Genomic DNA, 17937 nt, shown 5'->3' with positions numbered 1-17937 from the left:
AGTCCCTGGACTTCACCTTGACTTCCTTTTAGATCACTTCTCTCCATAATCTCATCTAACCCCATTATCCAGAGATTAACCCATATTTATCCCTCAGTCCTGACTATCATCCTGTAGGCTTTTAAATGCTTATCTAACTTTTCTATTAAGGACATATACTGGCCTCTCAAATGCATTACTCTTTTTTTAAAAAAAGATTTTAGGGGCACCTGGGTGACTCAGTTGGTTGGATGACTGCTTTTGGCTCAGGTCATGATCCCGGACTCCCAGGATCGAGTCCAGCATTGGGCTCCCAGCTCCGCGGGGAGTCTGCTTCTCCCTCTGACCTTCTCCTCACTCATGCTCTCTCTCAAATAAATAAATAAAATCTTTAAAAATAAATAAATAAAATAAAAAGGATTTTATTTATTTATGTGAGAAAAAGACAGAGTGAGAGAGAGCATGAGAGGGGAGAAGGTCAGAGGGAGAAGCAGACTCCCCCTGGAGCTGGGGGCCCAAAGCAGGACTCGATCCTGAGACTCCAGGATCATGACCTGACCTGAAGGCCTAACCAGCTGAGCCACCCAGGCGCCCCTCAAATGCATTACTCTTGACTTCCTTCTACAGGCTTCCAAACTCTGATGGCTTTTTATTTCCAATCCTTCAGCAAATCCTACTAATTGTACCATCAAATATAACCAGAATATAACCCATTCTCATCACCTTCACATATTAAACCCCATTCCAAGCCACTGTTATCTCTAATGTGGAATTCTGAACTAGCCCTCTAACTGGTCTTCCTGATTTCATTCTTACCCTCATCCTACACAAGCACCCAGAGTGATCTTTAAACAAAGATGCCTTACTCCCTCCAACAGCTTCTTATGCTTAGAATAAAATCTTGTTCCTTGCAATGGCCTATGGCCTTACGTGATCTGTTTTCTGTCTATTTCTCTGAATTCATCATTAATTTCCACTTTCACTCTCCTTGCTCTAACCACACTGACCTTCTTGCTGATCCTCAGATAAGTGAAGTACAGCATCTCCTCAGGACCTCTGCATTCCTGCACCATCTGCCTCAACACACACTTTTTTTTTTTTTTTTTTTTTGGCATGGCTAATTTCATTCAGGCCTCAGTTCAAAATTACCTCCTCTGGGAGATCGTCCCTGGTTATCCTAATCTAAGAACACAGCAAGCTCTCCACAAACATTGGCTGACTGGAAATACAAACCCAATTAAAAAAATAAGTAAGAAAAGCGGCGGGGGCTGGTCAAGCCGTGCGAGGTCAGCTGTGGAGGGCGTGAGAGCCTTCGCCACCCGGCGGTGGCTCAGCTCCGGCGTCCTGACTGCCGCCTTTTGAATGGGGAGTCTTCGCTGGTGACTGTCGCTTCAGCCCTCCTGTTGGGGCCGCGAGTCCGCACAACATTCTGAAATTTTTTGGTCATTGCAATGATCTCGATCGGGAGATGAGAAAATGCTTGAAGAATGAGTACATGGAAAAGAGGACCAAGAGCAGGGAGCGTGGCAATGCGATGAGAAAAAGACTTTTTAATCCCGCAGAGGAATCTGAAAAATAAATTAGAGGCATACCTCGCTTAAAAAAAAAAAAAAAAATAAGTAAGAGAATTATCTCTGGAAGAGACCAAAAGTAGCCCCCTCATCAAAACTAATAGGGAAAACTATAAGATACCTAGGAATAAACGTAACCAAAGAGGCTAAGAATCTATACTCAGAAAACTATAAAGTACTCATGAAAGAAATTGAGGAAGACACAAAGAAATGGAAAAATGTTCCATGCTCCTGGATTGGAAGAACAAATATTAAGAAAATGTCTATGCTACCTACCTAAAGCAATCTACATATTTAATGCAATTCCTATCAAAATACCATCCATTTTTTTCAAAGAAATGGAACAAATAACCCTAAAATTTATATGGAACCAGAAAAGACCTCGAATAGCCAAAGGAATATTGAAAAAGAAAGCCAAAGTTGGTGGCTTCACAATTCTGGACATCAAGCTCTATTACAAAGCTGTCATCATCAAGACAGCATGGTACTGGCACAAAAACAGACACATAGATCAATGGAACAGAATAGAGAGCCCAGAAATAGACCCTCAACTCTATGGTCAACTAATCTTCCACAAAGCAGGAAAGAATGTCCAATGGAAAAAAGACAGCCTCTTCAATAAATGGTGTTGGGAATATTGGACAGTCACATGCAGAAAAATGAAATTGGACCATTTCCTTACACCACACACGAAAACAGACTCAAAATGGATAAAGGACCTCAATGTGAGAAAGGAATCCATCAAAATCCTTGAGGAGAACACAGGCAGCAACCTCTTCGACCTCAGCCGCAGCAACATCTTCCTAGGAACATCGCCAAAGGCAAGGGAAGCAAGGACAAAAATGAACTATTGGGATTTCATCAAGATCAAAAGCTTTTGCACAGCAAAGGAAACAGTTAATAAAACCAAAAGACAACTGACAGAATGGGAGAAGATATTTGCAAACGACTTATCAGTTAAAGGGCGAGTATCCAAAATCTATAAAGAACTTAGCAAACTCAACACCCAAAGAACAAATAATCCAATCAAGAGAGCACTGGGTGTGGTGCAAAAATAATGAATACTGTTATGCTCAAACTAAAAAATAAATTTAAAATAAATAAATAAATAAATAAATGGGAAAAAAAAAAGAAAGAAAGAAAGAAATGGGCAGAAGACATGAACAGACATTTCTGCAAAGAAGACATCCAGATGGCCAACAGACACATGAAAAAGTGCTCCACATCACTCGGCATTAGGGAAATACAAATCAAAACCATAATGAGATATCACCTCACACCAGTCAGAATGGCTAAAATTAACAAGTCAGGAAATGACAGATGCTGGTGAGGATGTGGAGAAAGGGGAACCCCCCCTACACTGTTGGTGGGAATGCAAGCTGGTGGAACCACTCTGGAAAACAGCTTGGAGGTTCCTCAAAATGTTGAAAATAGAACTTCCCTATGACCCAGCAATTGCACTACTGGGTATTTACCCTAAAGATACAAACGTAGTGATCTGAAGGGGCATGTGCACCCAAATGTTTATAGCAGCAATGTCCACAATAGCCAAACTATGGAAAGAACCTAGATGTCCATCAACAGATGACTGGATAAAGAAGAGTGGTATATATATACAATGGAATACTATGCAGCCATCAAAAGAAATGAAATCTTGCCATTTGTGACGACGTGGATGGAACTAGAGGGTATTATGCTTAGCTAAATAAGTCAATTGGAGAAAGACAAATATCATATGATCTCCCTGATATGAGGAAGTGGAGATGCAACATGGAGGGTTAAGGGGGTAGGAGAAGAACTAATGAAACAAGATGGGATTGGGAGGGGGGCACCTGGGTGCCTCAGTGGGTTAAGCGGCTGCCTTCGGCTCAGGTCATGATCTCAGGGTCCTGGGATAGAGTCCCGCATCGGGCTCTCTGCGCGGCAGGGAGCCTGCTTCCCTCTCTCTCTGCCTGCCTCTCCATCTACTTGTGATTTCTCTCTGTCAAATAAATACATAAAATCTTTAAAAAAAAAAAAAAAGATGGGATTGGGAGGGAGACAAACCATAAGTGACTCTTAATCTCAGAAAACAAACTGAGGGTTGCTGGGGGGCGGGGGTTTGGAAGGGGGGTGGGGATATGGGCATTGGGGAGGGTATGTGCTATGGTGAGTGCTGTGAAATGTGTAAACCTGGCAATTCACAGACCTATACCCCTGGGGATAAAAATACACTATATGCTTATTAAAAAAAAAAAAAAAGAACATGAAAAAAAGAAACCTAAAAGGGAAAGGAGCTCCTGGGTGGCTCAGTGGATTAAGCTGCTGCCTTTGGCTCGGGTCATGATTTCAGGGTCCTGGGATCGAGCCCCACGTCGGGCTCTCTGCTCAACAAGGAACCTGCTTCCCCCGCTCTCTCTGCCTGACTCTCTGCCACTTGTGATCTCCCTCTCTGTCAAATAAATAAATAAAATCTTTAAAAAAAAACCCTAAAGGGGGAAATAATTAAAGGGGAATATGAGAGAGGAAGAATGGTAAATGTGAGTTGGAAAGGAAGTTCCTTTGGAAACTCATACTGATATCACTTTCCTGCTGAGACCTTAGACTTCTTTCCACAGGCCTTTGAAGAGAGCTTCACACAAACATCTCGAAGTGCGGCCACCTCACAGACCAGCTGTCTTATTGTCAGCAAGAGCTGCTCCTACGTGACTAGCTCTTATCCACCTGAGCTCCTTCTTCTTATCATGAATCTCAGCACCATCCAGGGTTCCTTCCCTTGCTCCAATAAGGAAAGCACATCTGGTTTAGGGATCTAACATCCAGCTTAAAAGAAAAGAAATGTCATATGGTCATGGCATAGGAGTCCCAGATTCAAATCCAGGCCATTGGACATCAAAGAGAGACACCGAAGGAAGTGACAGAGGACAACATGAAGATCTGAAGGATGGAAAACAAGAAGGCACACAGTGGAGCTGTTGACTTCTGTTGGTTAGGATGCAAGGGGAAGTTATTCAAAGAACAAATGTGTCTTAAAGTGATCAGCAGAAAGGAGGAGAAGAGACAAAAGCAGGGAAGGAATGTGTCTTGTTTTGTAGAATCCACAGTTCCAGTTCCAGCCAAGGAGACACCTAAGTAGGTGTTTCACCTGAGAGCCCCCTGCTAAGTGTGTCCAGCCAGATAGCCCCTCGCATGAGTCAGTTTGAGCTGGAAGGGAGCTAAGGACCTGTACAGAAGCCTTAGCTGAGCTGACCTGAAGTTACCTTTAGCCCGCTGTAATCTAAGATGTACTTTATGTTGGCTAATTGAATTTAAATTTAAAAATATACAAAGACATCCTCCTGTGAGTGGAATTTTCTGCCATGTTTTGAACATACAATACACACACTGGCATACTGAAATGCCAGGCATGTCCAACTGAACCAGAAGGGCACATATGAGTCCCCTGTCCCAGCGCCCTGCCACACTGCGTAAGAACTTCCTCTACTAACCCCACAGGGAGACAGTGCTTTCAGAGCGATCTCCCGGTGTCCTTACTTGTAACAAATAATAAAAAGGTCTTTGCTTTCAACATTTCCTTTGGGTTGTGCTTGATCTGCTGCAGGCCATGCTGTGAACTACTTGACTTTGATTACACTTCTACCTCCAAAAAACTCAAACCTTTCCTTAGGGAAAAAAATCAGAAAACCATAATGACACGGGCAGAAAATGTGGGAGTCAAGCTCTGAGTATTGTAGATGATCTTACCCAGTGAGATCAGGTTGCTGTAGTTCTCCAACATCACATCCCTGTATAAGTCCCTCTGAGTGGAGTTAAGGCATTCCCACTCTTCTTGAGAGAAGTTGATGGCCACATCCCTGAAAGTCACCAACCACTGAAACAACAAATCCACGTGTTATTGGTAAAAATATGACAATGACTTTGAGGTAAAGTGAGGGAAAAAAAGAGCAGGCCATGAATGAAGGGGATGACACAGTAAATGGGCCATGGCTGAACACCTTGTAACATTAAAGGAAATTAAGCCCCTGTACTATAGTGTCAACGGGATCCTTGATCACTCCATTGCACAGAGGAAGACAAAACTTCCTATGTATGATAGGATAATTCTATTAACCAGAAAAGTCCAGGAATACAAAAGGCCAGATGAATGCAGTTCTCTCATTAAATGAAATAGTATATGCATATTAAGCTTTCAAACCCCCCAAAATAGTAAATTCTCAATAAATAGGAGTTCTTGAGGCGCCTGGGTGGTTCAGTGGGTTAAAGCCTCTGCCTTCGGCTCAGGTCATGATCTCAGGGTCCTGGAATAGAGCCCCACATTGGGCTCTCCACTCAGCAGGGAGCCTGTTTCCTTCTCTCTCTGCCTACCTCTCTGCCTACTTGTGATCTCTCTCTCTTTGTGTCAAATAAATAAATAAAATCCTAAAAAAAAAAAAAAAAAAGAAATCTGTAGGCTAAAACATTGGACTTGGGGGGTTGGGGGGTACCTGGGTGGTTCAGTCAGTTAAGCATCTGATCTTTGGCTCAGGTCATGATCCCAGGGTCCTGGGATTGAACCCTGCATCGGGTGCCCCACTGGGCAAGGAGTCTGCTTGGGATTCTCTCTCTCCCTCTCCTTATGCCCCTCCTCCCACTCACACACACACTCTCTCTCTCCAAACAATTTTTTTTAAATATTAAAAAAAAAAGAATTTTTTGAAGATTCAAATTCTTGAAGTCCCAATATTATGTCACTGAATATAACTGACATTTCCATTTTATGGATGAAATGATCTGCTTATTTGGGAATATTTCAATTAAATTCTCTAATGTCTTTGAGCCCTAAGAATCTACAATTTTCAAGAGAGTAGGCATCTGACAGATTTTATTTCTTCTTCCTTTGGTGCAAGCTGATGGATGCCAATCTAGGTGTAATAGGCACCATGAACACATTTCTGGCCAACTCCAAGGTAAACCTGACTGCTGATCATCCTCTCATTGGTTCTGGAGCAAGAGGGTTGTGGTATATAGAATAACAGCCCCCCCGCCACAAAGATGTCCTCATCTGAATCCCTGGAACCTTTGAGTATGTAACGTTATATGACAAATGTAGATGTGATTAAGGAACGTTAGATGGGTAGATTTTCCTGGATTATCTGGTTGGGCCCAATGTAATCATAAGGGTATTTTAAGTGATAGAGGCAGGCAGAAGAGTCAGAGAAGGAGATATGATAATGAAAGCAGATGTCAGAATATGAAAATGGAAGGAAGCCATGAGCCAAGGAATGTGGGCAGCCTACAGGACCTGGAAAAATGCAAGGAAATAGATTCTCCTCTAGAACCTCCAGAAGAACACAGACCTACCAACATATTTATTTTAGCCTATAAAGCCAATTTCAGACTTTGACCTCCAAAACTATAAATAATAAACTTGGGTTGTTTCGAGTCACTAAGTTTGTGAAAATTTGTGACAACATCAACAGGAAACTATACAAGAGGCAAGATCTCTTCCTTCTCAGACTCAATCTTAAAAGCCTCGCAGAAAATGTCATCATATACTGAGACCTGGAACATCCAGCAGAAATGCTGTCATTTCCAAGTGGGAAACCTAGGTTTGTAGAGATCAGTGTTATGGGTCCCATATAACTACCTCACCAAACCGTTATACTAATATTGCTCTTAAGGGGAGACGTTTCTGTTTCCTTAGGGTTCCTGGCAGAAGACTTTGCATGTAAAAAATGTTTGAAACGGCGGGGGGGTGGGAGGTTGGGGGAACCAGGTGGTGGGTATTAGAGAGGGCACGGATTGCATGGAGCACTGGGTGTGGTGCAAAAACAATGAATACTGTTATGCTGAAAATAAATAAATAAATAATAAATTAAAAATTAAAAAAAAAAGAAAGACAAAAAAAAATGTAAAAACAAACAAACAAAAAAAACACCTAAACACTGATGAGGGGGAAAGCATTTAGAGAAGAATGGATCTCTTTGCTAGGATCAGTCACTGAAATGGGAAAAATTTGGGAACAGTTCCCTTAGGAAACTAAGGAAGGCAGAACATTTTGAGATAAAGAAATCTGGTATTCACATCACACAACAAATGACTGCACTTGAAGGAGGAAAAATGAAATAGCAACTCACATGGGGCATGTTTTTTAGAACTGTCAGGACTGATCGGTTTTCTGGCTTCTTCTTCTGGAGATGTGTGGAGTCCAGAGAAGGCAGGGCTGGAGAGGGAAAAAGAAGCCATGAGGTCAGGCTTGCCTCAGAGCCTACAAAATGAGCACCTTGGGACTACCTTTATTTCACCTCTTTGAAGGAGTTTGGAAAAAGCTTAGCCTTCCTTCAAATCCAGTGGAATATAGCTGTGGCACAAGGAATTCAGGCCAGACTTTTCCTTAATCCCCATGATGCTGAACAGGACTTCAGAGAGTGCTAGTTTTCTAGGGTATCTCACATCCTGATATAGGGGCATACCTAGGAAGCACAGCTGCCCCAGGTATCTCTCCCCCACCCCCACACACATACATACAAGGATAAAGTGAGATGCTTTGTTCCCACAGCTTAAGGGCTCAATCCCACAAGGCTGTGCCTAACTCCAGAAACCAAACTGAACTCCCTAGCCACCAGTACTTCTGACAAACTAGCTATAGACTGGGGGCTCCCACAATCTCCTGCTAAGTTTTATACTTTGCTAGGATAGCTCACATAACTCAGGAAGGTATTCTACTTACATTTATGAATTTATTATAAAGGATACAGCTCTGGAACAGCCAAATGGAAAAGATGCATAGGACAAGGTATTGGCAGGGGGAATGCTTGGAGCTTTCCATGCCCTCTCTAGGAATGCCACCCTCACAACAACTCAGTGTGTCACCAATCCAGAAGCTCCTAGTGCAAGATCCTAGTGCAAATATCCTAGTGAAAGAGTTTTTATGGCCCTTAACCTCCAGGGCCAACCACCCCTTTCCTGGAGGTCAGTGGATGGGTTGGAAAGTTCCAATCCTCTAATCACTCAGTCTTTCTGGTGAACCCAACTCTATTCTGAGACGATATAGGGGCCCACCCCTAGCCACTTCATTAGGATAAATTCAGGGCTTCTTATGAAAAATGAAAGACACTCCTATCAGAAAAGGGTGTTAGGAGCTCTGTGCCAAGAACTAGGGATAAAAACCAAATATATGGGGCACCTGAGTGGCTCAGTGGGTTAAGCCTCTGCCTTCAGCTCAGGTCATGATCTCAGGGTCCTGGGATCGAGCCCCGCATCGGGCTTTCTGCTCAGCAGGGAGCCTGCTTCCCCTCCTCTCCCTCTGCCTGCCTCTCTGCCTACTAGTGATCTCTCTCTCTATGTCAAATAAATAAATAAAATCTTAAAAAATATATATATATATTATTATCTCACAAATACTACTGCATAATTTGACATACCAGCAAACAAAAACCCAACAGCATGTTTAAAAAACTATCATAATTAAGTGGGACTTTCTCTGTAATAAAAAGATGGTTTGATATTACCACGTTCACTAATATAATCCATGATATTAATCATTCTATGGAAGAAAATCATACTATCTTCATAAATACCCCCAAAATTTCCCAAAACTCATGATCCACTTCTGATAAGAACACAATAAGAAATAGGAATTGATGACTATTTTAATGATAGCTGGAAAGACTGACATGAATGAAGCCTTTTAAAATGAAGCCAGATGGACCACTTGAGAGAAACTGTCTTATGCCTCTCCTTTTGAACTGGCCCAAAACCTGCAGACTGAGCAAAACAGCAATTGTTTCAGGCAACTGCTTGAAATGTCAGCCGGAAAACAGAGTCTGATCATAAGACTGATGGTTATAGACTTTCTAAAGAAATAATCAGTAGTCATTCAGTGTATAACCAAGGATAGCTTAGCCTTTTCTTTTTTTTCTCTTAACTAATGTAGGAAAAAAAATCCTTGCTTTCACTCTCCAAGTGGGACATTATTTGGTTTCTGCCTGAGTTTGTGCTCCCTGAATTGAAATTTTTTTATCCTAATAAATGCTTGTTTGCCTTTCATTGAAGCACACTATTTCCAGGTTAATAGTAGAAACAAGGCAAGAATACCCACTATTCTCACTGTCATTTATCACTGTATTAGTTATATTAGCCAATATAAATAGGCAAGAGAAATCAACAAGACAACAAGAATAGAAAATAAGCAAAACTCCCTCTATGAGATATGACAGCATGCCTAAAATCCCAGGAGTGCAATGAAAGAAAAAGTGACGACAAATAAAAAGAGAACTTAGTAAATTAGCAGGATATAAAACTAGCATGAAAAGAAATGACCTTTATATAAAAAACAATAATCACACAGAAAATATAATAAACAATAGCCACAAAAAAGGATGAAATACATAGGCCCAAGCTTGACAAGAAATGCATAAAATGTGCAAGAAGAAAAACTTGAGGAGCGCCTGGGTGCCTCTGTGAGTTAAGCCTCTACCTTCGGCTCAGGTCATGATCTCAGAGTACTGAGATTAAGCTCCGAGTCAGGCTCCCTGCTCAGTGGAGAGCCTGCTTCCCCCTTTCTTTCTCACTGCTTGCCTCTCTGCCTACTTGTAATCTCTCTCTCTGTCAAATAAATAAATAAAATCTTTAAAAAGAGAGAGAGATAAAGAAAGAGGGGCACCTGGGTGGCTCAGTGGGTTAAGCCTCTGCCTTCTGCTCAGGTCATGATCTCAGGGTCCTGGGATGGAGATGTGCACTGGGCTCTCTGCTTGGCAGTGAGTCTGCTTCCCTCTCTCTCTCTCTCTGCCTACTTATCATCTCTGTCAAATAAGTAATTAAAATCTTTTTTTTAAAAAAGAAAGAAAGAAAAACTTGAACCACCCCTGAAAGACCTAAAAATAGATTTGAGCAAATGGTTTGAACAGCATTTCTCAACAACTTTTTCCATCATTACTCCTCTGAAGAGCCATTTTAGACACTTTTTTTCCTGTCCCCCTCCACCATGAAATTTTAATAGGACAGGTATACTGTAAGATACGTACTTATATAAGTATATAATATAAACAATGTAACCAAATTTTTAACATATCATTCAAACCATTCTTTTCCAGAAAAAAGTAAAACAATTGAAAAATTAATTTCTTAAAATTTTTAGTGAACTTAACTTTTACTAGATAGAAGAATCCTTCAATTAGTTGCTTGATCTTCATTCCTATATTGTCAACATTTTAACTTCTCAGCGCTTGACATAATTGATGGATTTCACAATATTAAAATTTACCCAAGATCTATGATCCTGAAAAATAGCCGCGATGAGAGATACCCAATCTTTGTGGATTAGGAAACAAATGAATCTCCTTTCCCCACATAACTTAGATATGACTGGAGGATGACCCCTCCCCCGTTTTCCAACCTACAAGGCCAGGCAGAGCCTCCAAATGGCTATTCTTTGTCTCATAAATGACTAGCTGAGCTGCTGGACGCCACTGACTAATCTGGACAAAATGCCTGATAACTTCACCTGACCACACTTTGGTCAGATTTCTCTCCTTCTCTCAGGCCCTTGAACTTCACAGGCCTACCCTGTGTTCTGAGTCAGCACAGGATGCAAACAACCCTCTTAACAATGACTCAAACCCCTCTGCAGCTGACTTGCAAAGAACACAATCTACACAACTAACCACCCACTCATCCCACACTGCCACATCCACTTCTTTCTGGCCTTGTTTACCTTCCTTATAAAAGAAAATTATTGGGCGCCTGGGTGGCTCAGTGGATTAAGCCGCTGCCTTCGGCTCAGGTCATGATCTCAGGGTCCTGGGATCGAGTCCCACATCGGGCTCTCTGCTCAGCAGGGGGCCTGCTTCCCTTCCTCTCTCTCTGCCTACTTGTGATCTCTCTCTGTCAAATAAATAAATAAAATCTTAAAAAAAAAATAAAAATAAAAGAAAATTATTTTCTGCCTGACCTTTTAAATGCCTGCAGATCTATAATTGGGTGTAATGTTCTCCCACTTACAAGTCTTCCTCCCCTCACTGCAGTGATCCTTTGAATAAAGTCATTCCTTAGTTAAGTCCAAATTGTCTCTTATGAGACATGTTGAATAACTTTATAGATAATAAAACATTCTTTTTATTTAATCCTCAAATCCCAAGTCAAACACAGAAGCATGATCAAAGGCAGCCAGTGGGCCCATGCAAGGCCTCCTCTTGTGATACAACTTCAAGATTGAGCCATCATTTGAAAGAAAGTTCTCCATTTCCAGACACCTATTTGCCACAGTTTGGAGCACTGATCTTTTGTGGTAGCATTTATCTTGCATGCATACATATTCTATCACCTCAATGTCGGTGCTGTTCATATGATAACCCAAGAAACGCCAGTGAGAGAGTAAATAATGAAGAATAAGATTTTGTTGGCTGAACTGCATTTCGGAGAGCCACAAACCATTACTGTAGCTAAGATTTCCTTGCTCCATCCCCACCCAACACCAGTTTTCATCCCCTAGGAAGCGGTATCACCCTTATTGAGAACACATGGGATAAAATGAGATTAATTCTCTGAATTAAAGAGGTTAATTCTCTGAACATGGATGGGATATTTGATATATAAGTTAAACTGTAAATTAAATATGCTCCAAATAAAAATACTAACAAGTATGGCAATAGACACATTAAATTTAAATTCATTAAGCAAGAAAATAAAAAAGCAAGAATAGCCAGAAAATGCCAAAAAAAGGAAGAGAACAAAGATTTTAAAGATACTAAAAAATCTCTATCACTAAAATACTGGCTACTGGCACCCAAATAGACATTCAGATTAATGGAATTGTAGAACCTTTGATCTCTAGGGAAAGACAGATTATTTAATGTTATTGAAAAAAGTATAATTGGACCCACATTTTATACCACATCCCAGGATTAACTCCAAATGTTTAAGAGATCTAAGCATTAAAACCTGAAATCATAAAAATACCAATCTTAGTTCATTTGGGCTTCTATAACAAAATACCACAGACCAGGCAGCTTACAAACAACAGAAATTTATTTCTCACAGCTCTGGAGGCTGGAAGTTCAAGATCAGGGAGTCAGCTTGGCCAAATGAGAGCCCTCTTCTTGGTCACAGACTTATTGTATCCTTACTGGGCTTCTTTTATAAAGGCACTAATCTCATTCATGAGGAATTTACTCTCATGATCTCATTACCTCCCAAAGACTCCACCTCCAAACACTACCATTCTGGGCATTAGGATTTCAACATATGAGTTTTTTGAGAAGGGTCAAACATTCAGCGCACAGGCATGCTAAGGGAAAAAATGGTTGAGTTCCTTTTAGGTTGAGAGGTGAAAAGCCTTTCTATTTCTTACAGTCAAATGAATACATTTTACTGTATTTAAAAACTGCCTAGAGAAAAGAATACGAACACAAATAAATTGGGAGAAGATATCGACAACCTAAAAAAAAAAAAAAAAAAAAAAAAAGAGTGACTCTTCCTAAGACCAAAAGAGCTTCATTTTAAAAATGAGAAAAAAAGAGAAAAATTAAAAATCGTTATTAAAAAGGACAAAACAGAGGCACCTGGGTGACTCAATCGGTTAAGCCTCTGCCTTCCCCTCAGGTCATGATCCCAGGGTCCTGGGATGGAGCCCCGAATAGGGCTCTCTGCTCAGTGGGAAGCCTGCTTCTCCCTCTTCCACTCCCCCTCTTGTGTTCCCTCTCCTGATGTGTCTCTCTCTGTCAAGTAAACAAACAAAATCTACACTATGGAGTAGTATTATGCCTCCAACAGAAAGGACGAATACTCAACTTTTGTAGCAACATGGATGGGACTGGAAGAGATTATGCTGAGTGAAATAAGTCAAGCAGAGAAAGTCAATTATCATATGGTTTCACTTATTTGTGGAGCATAACAAAAAGCATGGAGGGCATGGGGAGTTAGAGAGAAGGGGGTTGGGGTAAATTGGAAGGGGAGGTGAATGATGAGATACTATGGACTCTGAAAAACAATCTGAGGGGTTTGAAGTGGCAGGGGTGTGGGGGGTAGGGGTACCAGGTGGTGGGTATTATAGAGGGCACAGATTGCATGGAGCACTGGGTGTGGTGAAAAAATAATGATACTGTTATGCTGAAAATAAATAAATGAAAAAAAAAAAGCAGGAGTCAGGTGGTACTCAAAATAAACAGACTCACTTACTTTTGGGACTCTTTAGGAGATTGTATGACACCAACTAATTTCTCTGAAAACTAATACATAAAGGGAAAGAATCAAATAGATTTTTGTCTATGTGAACTAAATTTTAAGATAACCAAATAGCTGACAAAGAAAAGTTCTTATTTATAGAACCCCCAACTAAGAAATCCAGAAGGAAGTGAGAGAATTTTAAAAAATCACTAAAAGTAGGCAGATAGCCTCTGCTTTGCTGTCTTGCCCACCAACCCCCTTTGGTATATTCAATAAACTTCCATCTCCTTTAAAAATAAATAAATAAACAAGCAAATAAACAAACAAATAAATATCACTATATGTGATATAGTGAAATCCTTAATGGAATAACAGATTTCACCATCAATCATAAATGGATGTTATAACCTTTAGATTAGTGTTTCTTAACCTTATTTTTCATTATTAGTTCCCAAAGAACCTTTTTTTCCCTATCACCAACTATGAAATTTTAATACTACAAATATACTGTATTTATGTGTTTGTGTACTCTGTGGCTTCAAGGGCCACAAACCATTGTACCCTTCCCTACTAAGTACCAAGTTTTAGCCCCTTGTGGCGGGGCGCGTGGGGGGGGGGGTGCGCAATACCTTCTTCTATTAATAGGTGTAAAAGGAAGGGAGAACATTATAAAAGGATTAAGTGGACAGCACTTGAACATTGATCAATATAGCATCACCACAAGTGGGACTTCAGGCTCTAAAAGGATGTGAATAGGAAGTATACAACACCAACTATGAATTATTTTTGCCCAAATATATGGCTTATGCAAAATATGATCTGAATTTGATGAAGCCCCTAGATCTAACTACTTGTTTACAGAAATATGGGGCAATGGGAAACAAATTATATGACACCACAAGTTAGTAATTAGCCAAAAGCAAAACGTAGAATATTCTATAAAAAACCTAGTTTTCCTCAGAATGTTGAAAATAGAACTTCCCTATGACCCAGCAATTGCACTATTGGGTATTTACCCTAAAGATACAAATGTAGTGATCCAAAGGGGCACATGCACCCGAATGTTTATAGCAGCAATGTCCACAATAGCCAAACTATGGAAAGAACCTAGATGTCCATCCACAGATGAATGGATCAAGAAGATGTGGTATATATACACAATGGAATACTATGCAGCCATCAAAAGAAATGAAATCTTGCCATTTGCGACAACATGGATGGAACTAGAGCGTATCATGCTTAGCGAAATAAGTCAAGCAGAGAAAGACAACTATCATATGATCTCCCTGATATGAGGAAGTGGTGATGCAACATGGAGGCTTAAGTGGGTAGGAGAAGAATAAATGAAACAAGATGGGATTGGGAGGGAGACAAACCATAAGTGACTCTTAATCTCACAAAACAAACTGAGGGTTGCTGGGGGGAGGGGGTTTGGGAGAAGGGGGTGGGATTATGGACATTGGGGAGGGTATGTGCTTTGGTGAGTGCTGTGAAGTGTGTAAACCTGGTGATTCACAGACCTGTACCCCTGGGGATAAAAATATATGTTTATAAAAAAAAAAAAAAAAAAAAAAGAAAGGACCAATACCCAACTTTTGTAGCAACATGGACGGGACTGGAAGAGATTATTATGCTGAGTGAAATAAGTCAAGCAGAGAGAGTCAATTATCATATGGTTTCACTTATTTGTGGAGCATAACAAATAGCATGGAGGACATGGGGAGTTAGAGAGGAGAAGGGAGTTGGGGGAAATTGGAAGGGGAGGTGAACCATGAGAGACTATGGACTCTGAAAAACAATCTGAGGGTTTTGAAGGGGTGGGGGGTGGGAGGTTGGGGTACTAGGTGGTGGGTATTATAAAGGGCACGAATTGCATGGAGCACTGGGTGTGGTGAAAAATAATGAATACTGTTATGTTGAAAATAAAAAATAAATTAAAAAAAAAAAAGAGAAGGGAAAAAAAAAAAAACCTAGTTTTGTTGTTTTTTTTTTTTTTACAAAACAGTGATACCAATTAAAATACAATAAAAGCAAAAAACAGAAGGGAAACTTGTAGATTAAAGAAATTTAAGAGGCTTGGCAACGGAATGCACTGTGTAGACCTTATCTGGAGCATGATTTGAACAAACCAATTGTAAAAACCTATCTTTGAAAGAAATGGAGAAACCTGGATATGTACTGTGTATGTGCTATTATGGAATTAACTGTTTTTAAAGTTGGGATAACATCACAGATATTATCTAAAAATGATATTGGTTTTGGTTACATATACATACACATGGATAAAATTATGTAATTCTTGAAATGCTACAGAAAAAAGGAGAAAGGATAGATATAAGCGTATTTGTAAATGTTTTAAATTATGGCTGGGTGTTGAGCACATTGGGGTTCATACTATTTTCTTCTATTTTAATTTTTTAATTAAATTTTTAAATTAAAATAAATCAAATTAAAATAAAAATCTTCAGATTTCTTCCAGAAAGTCTAGTTCTCTCTCATCAAAATTCAGGCCAGAAAGGGCTGATCTATCATTGGGTGGAAAGGAGAGGAGTAGTGTGGTTGGAGAATGGAGTTAGCTTTGTGAGCTTATCCCTGCAGCGTCATCATTTATGGGGACAGCTAAGCCTAATGACCAATCACTGAAAGGCTGGTTCCTCCTTAGGGTGTTTGTTGATGGAGGTAGCAATATCCTGAAAAGTAAGAAATTTGAGGGAAGAAAGAAAATGACAAGTTATTTTAGGCAAGCTTTTTAAACGTGCAAGATTATTTTTCCTTTCCTGTGTGGACCTGTTGTTAAAAGAACGGAAAAAACAATCAGAGCCAACAAAACAATTTAGGATCATCTCCTACAACTTCAAGCCAGAGAAAGGGGTTGGCTTTCCCCACAGGACTCTCCAAGTAGAAAAGGGCGTCCTGTTACGATGATCTCCCTTCTGAGGGCACTTCCAGGTGTAAATCCTCATTATAGCGGCAGTTTCAAAATAGGCACGTTCTCTCGGCACAGTAAGGCGAAGGAATTACAGCAGCTGGAACCGCGCGATTCCCAAAGGGACTCTGTCCCTTACAGAGGAGGGTTAAGTACACAGGTGCGAAGGATCCCAGCCGCCAAAAGCATTAGATGACGACAGGTGAGCCTATCGTGGCGCCACAGATGGGGACACACACACATACCGTGCGGTGGAACGTTAAGGGTAACATATTCCTGATTCCCTCCTCCCGGAACGAAAGTCATGGTGCTGAGTTTGCCAGCGGAGAGGGGTGCCAAGTGCACTCCACTATAACCCCGGCGAAGGAACGAAACTAATAACGCCCCGCCCCTGCCGCTCGGAACCGAAGTGACCGCGCGGATATGGGCGGCAGAGAAGGGCACAGGCACCGGACAAGCGCAAGGCCGACTTCCGTAAGGAATTATTCTGGAGCGCTACGACTCAGGAGAAATGTAGTCCAGAGCCAGGGTCGTCCTGGGTCCTGTCAGCACCGAGCCCCAGCCGGCATACCAGTATTCCCAGCACCACGCGGCAACTTTTTTCTGGGTGCTACAAACCAAATGCAGCGTATGGGTCCCAGTGAAGCGGTCCACTCACCTGGCCGCTGCGGACTGGATCCTTGCATCAAGACGTAACGGAATAAGTGGACGAAATGGCGCAGGGACGCGGTGGCCTCCGGGAAATGTAGTCAAAAGTGTGACCCCCCGCTCGATCCCAGAAGATGCAGAGGCAGTGGCCACATTCAGCCCTGAATCGGGCGCGCCGTGAGTCTCCCGTGCTCCAGTGGGGGATCTCGCGCTACTCAGATGTGAGCCGACCTATTTCCTTTTCACTCACATGACCCCAGAAAAATCCCATGGAGGTTCCCAGAAATTGGGTCTTGCAGTGATGCCTTCAGAGAAATGGAGTCCGGATCTGAAAAGCTGCGCAAGGCCAGTAGGTAGGGTCTGGGTTTCTCAGACCAAAGCTCTGGCTCTCTGGCTCCGTCGCAGTAGTTGTGACTACAGGTTTCTGCTCAAGAGGCACTGGGGGTTTGACGCTTACTTCACGGAAGCGTGTTTATATCCAAGTGTCCTCTGCAGGGGATGCGGGGACTGTCGGGGAGTGTGCCATGTGTCAGATGGTGTTTGCAACTGTGAGAGGGATGTTTGTTGAATAAGCGTGGGATCCTTTCGGGATTTTGTGCGCGCGTCTCGGGGACGGTGTGACTGACTCTAAGGCTGCTGTCTGGGATTAATCAGACAGTCTGCAACTAAGTATTTTTATAACTTTTAACA

The 17937-nt window shown here is 41.3% G+C and overlaps 1 protein-coding gene across 2 annotated transcripts; it reads right to left on the bottom strand.

Annotated features, from left to right (window-relative positions):
- Window positions 1-4205: 4205 nt before the first annotated feature.
- LOC309852425 (zinc finger protein 30 homolog) lies at window positions 4206-17335 on the bottom strand. Of its 2 annotated transcripts, XM_082709065.1 has the most exons (4): window positions 17258-17335; window positions 7646-7731; window positions 5274-5400; window positions 4206-4352 (listed from the first exon to the last, which is right to left on the bottom strand). In XM_082709065.1, exons 1-4 carry the CDS (start codon window positions 17283-17285, stop codon window positions 4342-4344), a joined length of 252 nt encoding a protein of 83 aa, XP_082565191.1. In that variant the 5' UTR covers window positions 17286-17335; the 3' UTR covers window positions 4206-4341. The 2 variants fall into 2 exon arrangements, with proteins under 2 accessions (XP_082565191.1, XP_082565190.1); XM_082709064.1 differs by lacking the exon at window positions 4206-4352 and having other exon boundaries at window positions 5119-5400.
- Between the last annotated feature and the right edge of the window lie 602 nt (window positions 17336-17937).

Source organism: Mustela nivalis, assembly GCF_964662115.1.
Source record: "Mustela nivalis genome assembly, chromosome: 18".
Classification (NCBI taxonomy): Eukaryota; Metazoa; Chordata; class Mammalia; order Carnivora; family Mustelidae; genus Mustela; species Mustela nivalis.
The sequence above is the reverse complement of the archived record's forward strand: the minus strand, read 5'-3'. Positions and strand labels throughout refer to the sequence as shown.